Source organism: Canis lupus, chromosome 3 (genome assembly GCF_048164855.1).
Source record: "Canis lupus baileyi chromosome 3, mCanLup2.hap1, whole genome shotgun sequence".
NCBI lineage: Eukaryota > Metazoa > Chordata > Mammalia > Carnivora > Canidae > Canis > Canis lupus.
The window spans coordinates 69221297-69233295 of NC_132840.1; the positions used below are offsets into that span (position 1 = coordinate 69221297).

The window sequence follows — 11999 nt, forward strand, 5'->3', positions numbered from 1 at the left end:
CTTTGTTGCCTCCTGGGTCTTCCCACTACGTGCCCTTGGTACTGGCCTCTGGCAGGGCCTGATGAGTCTAGCACATAAGCTGGAAGACTGCTGCCTCTCAGAAACACGGAGCCACCTCCTAGTGGTTTGCCGTCCCCTTTAGGGATATGATTTGTCCCCTAAAGCCATATTTACGTATAAACCTCAGAATGTAGAGTTCGAACCACAGAGTCCGAAAACACAAACATTGTCCCCTCACACAAATACTTAAGACTCCTTCTTCAGGAAGCAGCCACTTGACACTTCTGGGGCACCATCAGGAGGTGGCAGCGGCTTCCAGCCCAGGGACAGGAGAGAGAGAAAGCCCAAGGCTGGTATTTCCTCCCTGTTTGGGGAAACAGCTTGGGGATTCTGAAGATCAGGAAGGCTTGCGTGCCTCTCTTTGCTTATTTGAGTGGAATATGCGAGAACCTTCGAGAAGAATGGATGCTTTATTCTGCTTTCGTGAGCTGCTAGGGAAAAGACCCCCTGTAGTGGGACCGCAGGGAGCCAGCCGGCTGTCTCCTGCTGCCCAAGTCCAGAGACAGCAGTGTGGCCAGAGCTGGGTCCTCAAAGCACAGAGCCCTTTGTCTGTCTTGATGCCTTTGTGAGGATAGGCTAGGGTTTTCAGTGCAGGTTGGATGGGACCAGCCAGCGAGCCCAAGAAGGAAAAGCTGGGAAGCAAGACCAAGGTCCCAGAGAAGCCAAAGATATTCAAGAATTTGAGAATCTTCTCCACCTAAGACCCAACTGTGCCATGGGTACTACGAATTAAGCTGTGAGTGAACAGTCCTCTCTGGCATGCTGGGCTGGTGGTTCATACCCCGAATTAAACTTTGAAACAAAGACTGATGGGGTAGGAGCACCGCTGAAGAAGCTCCATGGTACCTGAGCAGGGACCCCCGGGCAGGCGGAGGAGTGTCCCCTGGGACACAGACTGAATGGAAAAAGAAGAATGTGGCCCATCTATAGCACCTGTCACCTCGGACTCCGTGTTCCTCCAATATCTGGTGTGACATGTGGCTGGCAGGCCTCCAGGCCTGGTCTGGTGCTGAGCAAAGGGCAGTGAGACCCAGAGAGCGTTGGCCACAGTTCCTGCCTCTAGTAGGCAGACCTGGATCATCCTAGTGGGGCCCGGCAGCACAGGAAGCCTCAGACAAGGTCTGGTGGTGGGGTGGGGCTGCTAGTTCTAGAGCTCTGTCCTTCCAAAAGAGGAACAAAGCAGACATGCCCATATTTCCATCTGAGTTCATTGTCTCCACATGAGCTTATGAGCAGAGCTCTGCATGGGTTCTTGCTCTGAGGAGCATGACCACTGCTCTCCCGGACACCGGGGCGGGGGGCAGTCACCAGCCAGGAGGCCACCTCAGGCAACTCCCATCAGTCACAGGAGGTCCTGGGGAGCTGAGCCTGGGGCCCTTCTGTGAGCCCATCAATCCCTGAGTCCAGGGGGGTTATAGATGGACAGCAGGGGAGTATGACACAGAGGCCGAGGCATTCAAAGTGAGCCCAGCCAGAAGCGGGAGTGCTGGGTACTGCTGGGTACTTCTTGGATGTGAGAATGCGTGTCTGTAGTGGGCACAGAGGATCTTTGCCCTGAGTGTGAGCGTGCCTGTCCGTGTGGACGTGCATCTCTGGGTGAGTCTACTGGGTTTCCTGAAGTCTGGTCCAAGTGTGTCCAAGCTCCCAGATGGTGAGTATACACAAACCTTTCACCTTGCCTACCGGGCCTGGGCAGACCTCCATGTCTCCAGAGTAAATGGGCTTCGTTTGTCTCCCTGGGTGCAGTGAAGAAGGACAGGCCATGAAGGATAAACCATTAAGTCAGTGTACACTGTCCAGTGTTGGGATCCTCTAGAGCTGTTCCTAAAGAGGAGAGGAAGTGGGGTATATCCTGGGCACACCAAGGTGCCTGATGTCACCACCAGCCCACAGGGAGCCCTGGGAACCCCCTGCCTCCCTAGTGGAGACCCTGCCCCTGACTCTTCCCAGGAACCACAGTCTGAAACCAGTGACCACTGCCTGCTGGCAGGCTCCCAGGAAAAACGGCGAACAATGAGTCTGGGGGAAGCTCAGACTGAGCACAAGGTTAGACATAGCTCCCAGTCCCCAGTCGCATCCTGACCTGTGGGCGCCTCATGCCCCTGTCCCCTGGTCTATGCGATAAGCTTGCTATCTCACCCTCTAGAACATACAAAGAAACTGTTGTCTCAACACCGAGGTGTAGAAAGGATCCATGGAAGGTGCCCCTCTTGACACAAATGCCATGATTTTGTCCTGTAGGCTCTCCCCCACCCCAGGGGCTGGTGCTCTGCAGGGTCCAGGAGTCTGGATGTCAGCATATTAACCGCCAGCCATCTCTCTCTCCCTCCCACTCAAGCCAACGGCAGCCCTACATCAGGCCTGAGCACTGGGGCCATCGTGGGGATCCTCATTGTCATCTTTGTCCTGCTCCTGGTGGTCGTGGACATCACCTGCTACTTCCTGAACAAGTGTGGCCTGCTCATGTGCATCGCTGTCAACCTATGTGGAAAGGCCGGGCCCGGAGCCAAGGGCAAGGACATGGAGGAAGGCAAAGCCGCCTTCTCGTGAGTGCAGATCCACTTGCCACTGCTGGGGTCTGGGCTCTGCCTCGGGTTGGGGGTGGGTGGGCAGCTACGGAGCCATCTCATGGGAGAAATGTTTCTCAAAGCATGGCCTTTGGGGATACCTGGTGGAAAAGCAAACTCTTGGTCCCAACCTCACATTTAACGTACTAGAATTTCAGAGAAGTTTGAAAGTCCTTGCATAGGTCAGAATGAGGGGAATTTTCAGAGCTGAATGAGGAGGGGACCTGCCATAACATTTGAGAGACATGCTTGCCTTGCTGTCACTCATTCACATATTCATTCATTTGTGTCCCAACAAATATTTATCGAGCAGCTGCTTCAGGGCAAGGTGCTCTTCCTGAACACTAGGTTACACCCACCAACAGAACAGTTAAAATGTCCTGTCCTTTGAGAGCTGAGGAGCCAGATGCTGTCCCCTCCCCCGTCTTTGGAGGAACAGATCCTGAGCCAATTAGCAGGAGCCTTCACAGACTCTGGGCGGGAAGGGACAGAGCAGGGGTTAGCTATTAGCACCACCACATGTCAGGCACTTAATCTGCATAAACACAGATTATCTGAGCACTTCTCTGTGCCAGGCACTTCACACTTAATATCTCAGTCAACGTTAAAGAGCTAGGCAAGATAGAGACTTATTTACCCCATTTTACAGATGAAGGGTGAGCAAATCAGATGCTCAAGGTCGCACAGCTAGGACTAGTGGGAGCTGAGGCTCAGGCAGTTGGGCCTGGCTTGAAATGCGCCCCCTGCTGTAGCTGGCTTCTCCAAGGAGCCCCGTTCCTGCCCCAGCAAACCAGGATTGAACCAGCAACTCTCTCCACAGGAAAGATGAGTCCAAGGAGCCCATCGTGGAGGTGCGGACTGAGGAGGAGCGGACCCCAAACCATGATGGAGGGAAGCATACGGAGCCCAATGAGACCACGCCGCTGACAGAGCCCGAGTATGTGGGCGGGGAGGGGCCCCATTCTCCATTGGCAGAGTCCCACACCCACCTCATCACCCCACCCACACCTCCCATGCCTCTGACCCCACCATTCCCCGCCAAACAAAGTAGGCCAGGTTCTGGAGCCCTTGGCCAGAGATGCCTGACCCCACTCTCTCCCTAGAGAGAAGGCATTCTTGGTGCTGTTAAGGGACGGTAGGGGCTCTGAAAGGGCTGCTGGGACGAGTGGAGTCTCTAGAGCCTGTTTTGGAGTCACACACACATCCTGGAAATGGACGAAGGGAGCAAAACATCACTGAGAGGAACTGAGCTTTGAGAGGCTTAGCAGATTCTGTTGAGGATCTTCAAGAACTCTAGGGTTTTCTGCGTTCTTCCTAGAAGGGTGAGAGAAGGCAGGGACGTGTGAAGCTCCCCGGCCCTCCTGTCTCGGAGGCCTGGGGGGCCCTCAGGCAGGAACCGTGCCCCCCTGAGTTTGTGATGACCGCTGGCTATCCTGAGTGCTGTGGGTTTGAAGGGCGTGCAGGCTCAGGGCAGCCCGACACCTCCGGCCGGAGACCCCGTGGCTCCTGGCGGCCGCTCGCCCTCCTTGTCTGCCTCCCTCGCGACTGCCCATCACTGCCCGTGGAGCCCCGGAGGACGGCGGGCCCCAGTTCCTCCGGGGGCCGAGGGCACCGGCAGCGGTGGCCTCTCCTTGAGTTGGGGTGCAGGCAGAGGTCAGGAGGGCCCCAGCGGGGCTGGAGGGGACGGCAGCCCGAGCGCGGAGAGCTGCAGGGGCGTCCGCAGGTGCCTTTAGGCTGCCAGGTGCTCTGTGTCTCCTGTCTCCTCTTCTGCCCGCCTGGGCACTGTGCTTCCTCTCGCCATCCTCGTTTCTCTGTGGGTCTGTGTCGTGCCTGCACGTCCCCGCATGCCCCGCCCGCGACCCCTCCTTGGCTGCAGCCCCCCCCCCCACCACCCCCGCCTCTTTGTCTCGTCTGAGCTTCATCGTCTACTCTCTTCTACTTCCTGTCCTCCCCACAGGCTGCCTGCCGACACCACAGCCACTGTCGAGGACATGCTGCCTTCTGTCACCACCATCACCGCTAACTCTGACACTATCACCGAAACCTTTGCCACTGCTCAGAACAGCCCCACCAGTGAGACCACCACCCTGACCTCCAGTATTGCCCCCCCGGCCACGGCCGCCCCTGACTCAAACTCTGTGCCCGCCGGCCAGGCCACCCCTTCCAAGGGGCCCGGCGGCGCCACCGCCTCCCCGCCCCCAGCCACTGCCCCCAAGGTCGCCCCCCTCGTCGACCTGAGTGACACCCCGACCTCGGCCCCCGCTGCCGGCAGCCTGTCCTCTGGCGTCCTGGCCCCCCCGGGGGCTGTGCTCAGCCCGAGCGCCCCCGCCGGCGCGGGGGAGGCCTCCAAGGCCCCTCCAGCCAGCAAGCCGGGCCCCGCCGCAGAGGCCCCCCCCGCCCCGCAGGAGGCCCCCGGCACCGGAGGCCCGGACCCCGAGCCCGCCCAGCCCGGCGCCGCCGCGAAGAGCCCGGCCGAGGCAGCCGCGGGCCTCACTAGCCCGAAGAGCGAGGCTGCCTCCGTCAGCGCCACAAACCCTGCCCAGGGCGAGGACTTTAAAATGGACGAAGGGAACTTCAAGACCCCAGATATTGACCTTGCAAAGGATGTTTTTGCAGCCCTGGGCTCTCCTGCTCCCGCCGCTGGGGCCAGTGGCCAGGCCCCTGCGCTTGCTCCTCCCACTGCAGACAGCTCTGTGTCGCCTGCACCAGCAAAGACCGAGTACGGCCTCTCTCTGTCCGCTGTCGTCGGGTGGTGTCCCGTGTGGTGTGCGTTTGTGCCGTGCCGTGTCCGTTCTGTTAGATGTGCCTTCAGCCTCCTCCAGGGCTTCTCTGGGCCACGGCCCACCCGGGGGCTGGGATGAGGCGGAGGCGGCGGGGCAGGCAGCGGGGCCCAGGGGCAGCCGCCTGCTCGCTAATTAGGCCACGTTAATTACGTCTTCTCCTCACCATCGAGCGGTGGCTTCTGTCTCCCCCGGGGGTGGGGGTGGGGGCCCTTGCGGTCGGGCCGCCGATGAGCTGAGCGGAGCTAAGGAGGCCAAGGTACCTTTCCCGGCCGCCCCGGGGCCGCAGACAGACAGTGTGTGACCCAGTGCCAGGCTGGGCCCCACCCGATGGCACTGCCGGGCGGGAGGAAATGAGGCGGGCCCCGAGGCCCCGTGGGGTGAGGATGTGGTCCAGAAGGCCCTGTGCCACTTCCGACCAGATGCCCACGACGCCCCCACTACCGCCACCTACTCTTGCTCCTCCTGACCTGGTGTGTCTGAGAAGACTCAGCTCACAAGCCTTGAATGACTGTTGCGTCTCCAAGGTCAAGGGAAGGTCCTTAAGTGAACAGATTTCTTAGCTGTGATGGCAGAGGGCAGCCGGAGCTGGGATCTGAGGCCGCTTGCCCCTAGACCGGACTTAGGAAGGCAGAGCCAGACCGAGGTGTTTATGGAAAAGCCTCTGTGTGTTTTATAATAGAGGATCTGGGCCCCAGATGAGCTTTGTGCTGCCACCCAGACCTGAAATGGGAGGGACCCTCCCCGGGACCCCAGAATCTGAGGAAGTAGGACTCCACTGGCCCTGCCCACTCAGCCACCCTCTGACTCCCCGCCGTCCCCATGTGCAGCCTGACAGCCAACTCTAGCCTGTCATGCCGTGGAAAGCTGCCTCAGTCCCAAAGAGCATCTTCTGACCCTAAACACAGAACAGTATATGGTGGGAGTGAGGACAGGCGAGAGCCAGGTGGTTTGCAGAGGGGCCCTGGAGTCAGGGCTGAGGAACCCAGCACAGCATGTCTCGTTTATACCAAGCTGAGCTGCTGCGGTTCCTGCGGCCAGTCGGGGTGAGGAGAGGGCCGCATGTGCTGTCCCTTCCACTACCCCAGGTAAGGACTGGGCTCCTGGGCCCCCGGCTTTGGATTAGGACCAGAACAGGGAAGGTCTCATTCCTCTGATTCAGTGGCTCTCAACTTCGGCTCCGTTTTAGAGTCACTTGGGTGCTTTTAAAAGTCATCATGCCCAGATCAATTAAATCAGGATTTCTGTGGGGGACGGCCCAGGCCTCCTTGATTTTTAGAGCTCCCAGGTGATTCCAGCGTGCAGCCAAGGATGGAGACCATTGCTCTAAGCTGGAGCCCTGCCTGAGGGGCCGGCTGAAGGGTGAGTTACTGCAGATTGTGGTCTCAGCGCTGTTTTCCCAATTCTCCGCAGGAAGGGCCCAGTAGAAGCAAAGTCGGAGTGCCAGGAGACAGAAACGAAGCCAGCGCCAGCCGAAGTCAAGACGGTCCCCAACGACGCCACACAAACAAAGGAGAATGAGAGCAAAGCATGATGGGTGACAAGAAATGAGCAGATCAAAGTAAAAAGTGACACCACAGCTTCACCAGAGCATTCCCAATATCTCACATGTGCACACACACACACACACACACACATCTCATTCCTCTAGTGTCTTTTGCCTTTAAAAGAAAAAAAAAACTAAACAGATAAACATGGGATCTCCTTTTTGTAGGTTTATAGAAAGGGTTCCTTTGCTGCGCGCACTCACTTGTAAGAAAACGAGACAAAAAGGTTAAACCCACAGCCAAACTAGGACACTCTGTTCCCTGAAACCATTTAAGAATCAAACAAAAGGACCCCAAATTAAGAATCTAGGAAGCTCAGAAAAAAAAAAATCTAGGTTCAGGAAGACCGCACTTGGTGTTGCCCAATTGGCACAGACCAGTTTCAGAGAAATACTTCCAGATACTAAGACTAACGAATGAACAAAGTCCGAGTTTATTTTTATACTTTGAGTCGAGTTTGAACTCTGTAAAGCCCCATAAATAAGTTATAATTTCTGTTCACTTTGTATTTGTTCAGTATGCAAAGTGTGTCACCCTTGCTAGCTGAATTCAATTCCCACGTAGACTCTTGTTTTGTAGGAAGAATGCCAAATTGCAGCTTCTGGGGGTAGATCTCAGTTTGCAATATTCTGATTTCTTTTTTTCTCTCCTTTCCTTTCTCATTCTTTTCTTTCCCCCTTTCTGCCAACTTTGTTTTCCAATGTTTACAAGTTGACAAATGTTTGACTTTGGTTGTGTTTAAATGTCCGTGTAAAATAGCTGCCTTCTTTTTTTTGTTGTTGTTTTTGTTTTGTTTTGTTTTGTTTTTTAAGTTACAAACACTGCCTAGAGGCGGGTAGGGTCATCACAGGCTTGCTTTTGCACGGGACAACTTTACAAAATATGATTGTTTACAGTGGCTCTTCCCCCCCCCCCCCAACTCCCTCCCCTCTCTGATTTGAAATTTTTGCCTGTGTGCAGCTCAGGTGAAAATCCATCTCGTTCTGGAGTGGTTTTGTTTTTGTTTTTTTGGTTCTCGGTCCTTTTTGTATCTCCTGGGGGGTTAGACCACTTTCTGATTAGCCACCACCTGCCTGTATCTGTGAAAAAGGGTCTACCCCCCAACAGGCATCTGAGTCCTTCCTTTTGAAGGACTCTTTAGGCTTTGTTGAATGAAGCAGAGAAGATTGTATAGTTGGGGCTGGTCTTGGTGAACACACATTTTTACCCCAAACATCCCCTTTTTGTAGAAAGCCAAATAAAATATATACGTACAATTTCTTTTTGAGCTCAGAATCTAGATTTGAGCGGAAGAGCATGTGTGCTTCAGGGAATTAGTGTCTTTTTTTGGAAATCTGTTGAAGTAAAGTAACATCGGCCTTCTGTTCACTTAGGCAGCATTTATAGAAACAAAAGAGAGAGAGAAAAAAAAAAAACCAACCTGCTGTCTGGAGTCATAACACAACTTTCCTGGATTGGAAACCAAGTGGGGAAAAAAAAATACAGAAACTTTAAGGGGGATGGGAGGGGGGAGAAGGGAAAAGCCAGCCCTTTGTATAGAAATTTTGCTTTTTTTTCTCATTCTACTTTAGAACTGCAAGCTTGTGCACTGTGGATGCGTGAATATTTTAGTGTGAAACGTGTTTTTGTCATAGTATTGAAATAAAACTTCAACATAGTTTGGTTGTGGAAGGTATAGCAGATAGTTCAGAAAAAAATATTCAGGAAACAAAAAAAATAATAACTCTTAAAAGGAATTGAAGCCTTTAAACAAAGAAAATGAAAGAAAAGTGATGATGATGATGATGAAGAAGATGAAGATAACGCTAAGGAAACAGAAATTCAGCCCTCCGGCATGCATTCCTTTCCCAAGGTACAAAACAGCAAGAGGTGAGGGTGGCAAGACTGCCCCGAGTCTGTCCTGTGGGCTGCGCTCCCCAATGTTCTGACACTTCTGCAGTCTGATCAATGGCGATACGCTAAGATTATAATTTCAAACTGTGAAAAATAATGGTCTTGTCATTTGCTAAATGTGGGGTTATTTTGCATTTTCTCAGCTCCTGGGGATGGAAATGGAGGATCCAGTGTACCCAGCTCTGGCCCCTTTGATTCTAGGGCTTGCACAAATCTGTGGTTCAAATGCACAGGCCCTCAGGCATGAGTAACGCGCAGACAGTTCTTTGAGCACACAGCAGAATGGGAGCTCCTGGGTGTCTGAGGCGGGAGGACCCAGCAGGGCCTGGTGGGCTCGTCCCACCTGCTGGGTCATCTGGTGGAATCAGTGGCTCATCTTCTGATGTTAATGGCATTGACGACCTCAGCCAAGCCCACGCTATACTTCACCAAGACTGCATCTCATGCCAAGTGGTTGTGGCCAGGCACAATGACTTTGGTTCCAATGGTTAGGAAGAGAAAGAGGTATAGCCGACCCTCAAGCAACCTGGCCCAGGGCAGCTGACGCCCCCCCAGCCCACCCAGAACCCTGGCTCCGCCACTAGCTGGCACCCAAGACTCTGCCCACCTTTTGGCTTTTGGTCTGCCTCTCTTTCATTATACATAGATTTGTCTCCGCACGCATGAGGTTTCCTTTCTTTAAAAAAAAAAAAAAAAGAAAAGAAAAGAAAAGAAAAAGAAAAAAAAAAGAAAAAACAAACAAAACAAAACAAAAAAAAAACAGAGCAATGCTTTCTCTAAAATCAAAGAGAGAGTCACTTTATTTTCAAGATGTTCTATCTTTTATGTTAAGAGATAAAAGCTTATAGTTTTCCTTTTTTAATTTTTTTGAAGGCGGGATCAACTCTACCAGTCTCCAATGTCTATGTGTCTATATGTGTATGTGCCATACATATGTATTCACATAATTAGCGGCATGGCCAAGTTCTGCTGGAGGGGCACCCCCGGTGCCGCGCGCGGGGTCTCTGAATCCTGGGGGGCCGTAGTGCACATAGTACAGCTTCTGAAGTGGGACTGTTTTCACACTTTTCTATGGAGCCCTTCCACGTCCCAGGCTTTCACTCGAGGCTGTCTGTCTGGATGGTGGTTTTCAGACCTCCATTAACATCCCTACCCAGCATTCCGTACTTTGGGGGCCTTCTCTCTTGTTATAAACTTTTTACCAAGTGAAACATCAATACCACCTTTGTTTCCATTCTCACTGGTGTAAATACTGAGTACTAACTGAGAATTTTGACTTTGCATTCTGTCAGAATACTTGTGTTCAATAAAAATTGAAAGAAAAAACCCATTATGGTCTAACTGGGATTTATTTCCATTCGTTGCGAGCCTGTCACATCAATCATACGTGGAAATGCCAGTGGTCTGTGGGTTGTTTTTTTTTTCCCCCTGTAAACAAGGTCAGTTAAATGCAATGTCTTGAGTTCACGTTGCCTGAAGGTTGGTTTCCACTGTTTTCTCTCATATTGATAGGGGAATCCTCATCTTAGAATGGCCAGCCAACAGATTCAGAAAGATTCCATTCAAATCCTGGTTCTGCCACTTCCTTGTCGACCTTGGAAGATTTCCTTAATCTCCCCAAGACTCAGTTTCCTCTTTTAACAGACAAGAGCTGCCAAACTCCTAGAGCTGAGGCACTGGCTACTGAGTGAAGAAGTGCATTTGAAAGCGGAGTGTGGCACCGTCTCGGCACATAGTAGGTACTCAACAAATGAAAGGTAGTGCTGGAGGCACCCCAGGTGTGTGATAGCCTTAAACCCAATTAGAATAACAATCTAAACCTGAGCCCCAAGGTTTCAACATGGAGGGAGGAGCATGAGGCTTATTCCAAAATATGTGATGCCTCTCTTTCTTTGCCATACTGCTCAGCCCTTGGAGTTGATTACAGTCTCTGAGCTAGACAGAGTGAAGAAGACTTTGTCTTCAGAATTCTCTTGCATATACTGCTGTCCGGCTGTGTTGGGAATTGGAAATCCCTGGAGCAGAGCAGGTCCCAGGACCAGCACTAGAATAAAGCAGCAAATGAGATGTCTAGGGAGCAGGCCAGTCCCACATCTGCATGGGTCTGAGGCATCTCCTTCTTTTGTGTCCTGTGTGCCCCCCTCTAGCCCCATCCTGGGGTGTTGTCTTCCTCTGGGTGGATGTCTGCATCCATCCCCAGGAGTTGTCCCTTCACTGGCCCTGGAGCCTGTTATGACACAGAGCCACATGTATCTACGTGATTTCCTGTGGCACCAACTTCCAGCTGCATATGGCAAGGTAAGGAGTGAGAAACTTTGTATCGTGAAATGATGACCCTTTCTCTAATGATCCGGGGGGGGCTTACTTCCAGAGCTTGCCTCCTTCAGGCTGGTCTCCTCTGAGATTCCCTTAGTAAATAGTCGCTGAGTGTCTCCAAGAGGCTCAGGATATAGCAGTGAACAAAAGTCTCTTTCAGAACATTAGTGTTAAGTGTGGGGTGGAGCAGACAACAGCTACATAAATGACTAGTATGTTGTAGTGGCCATTAGGGCCATTCACCAATATTTCAGTTCTCCCCTCCCTCCTTCCGGGCACACGGTAGATCTATACTTGTCTGGTCACATAAAGTAGGCGTGACAGTGTACTTGCTTTGGTCAATGGACTATGAGCAGGGCAGTGTGTGTCACTCCCAGGCAGAGTCTTCGATAGCCAGTGTGTGTGTGTGTGTGTGTGTGTGTGTGTGTCCGTCTTGTCTTGCCACAGCCATCAACAATGCTGCAGGTGATGGGAGTGCCTTCACCTAGGCTCAGAGTGAGGGATGTGGAACAGATGACTTGTGATGGACGTGGAGCATGCATGAGGGATAACCCCCATGGTGACCTCTGGGCAATGTTCCTCCAAGGGGGAAGAGAAGGGGATATTTATACATATGGTGTATATACATCTTTACTGAAACAATGCAATTTACAAATTATATACTCTGTACTGAAATTCCATACGCTACAGAATTTTTTCGTAGCACATTTTAGCTGAACTCTTATCTAGAATCAACCTATGCTCACAATTAATGAGTGAAGTTGCAACAAGAACATTGGTTGATACAGTCATTGGTGTCAACGGGTAATATGGACATGGGGCACTGTAGCTCAGAG

At 52.5% G+C, this 11999-nt stretch overlaps 1 protein-coding gene across 11 annotated transcripts in view; it reads left to right on the forward strand.

Moving 5' to 3' along the window:
- The window catches only part of NCAM1 (neural cell adhesion molecule 1), a 294892-nt gene extending 286165 nt beyond the window's left edge, over positions 1-8727 (forward strand). For 6 of the 11 annotated variants that reach the window (XM_072822025.1, XM_072822026.1, XM_072822027.1 and 3 more), the window contains 4 exons: positions 2399-2606; positions 3448-3564; positions 4585-5346; positions 6821-8727. In XM_072822025.1, the coding sequence (XP_072678126.1) occupies positions 2399-2606; positions 3448-3564; positions 4585-5346; positions 6821-6941 (1208 nt within the window). In that variant the 3' untranslated portion in view covers positions 6942-8727. The remainder of the gene's footprint in view (positions 1-2398; positions 2607-3447; positions 3565-4584; positions 5347-6820) is intronic. The other 5 variants (XM_072822031.1, XM_072822033.1, XM_072822034.1 and 2 more) reach the window with 1 other exon arrangement.
- The last annotated feature ends 3272 nt before the right edge of the window (positions 8728-11999 follow it).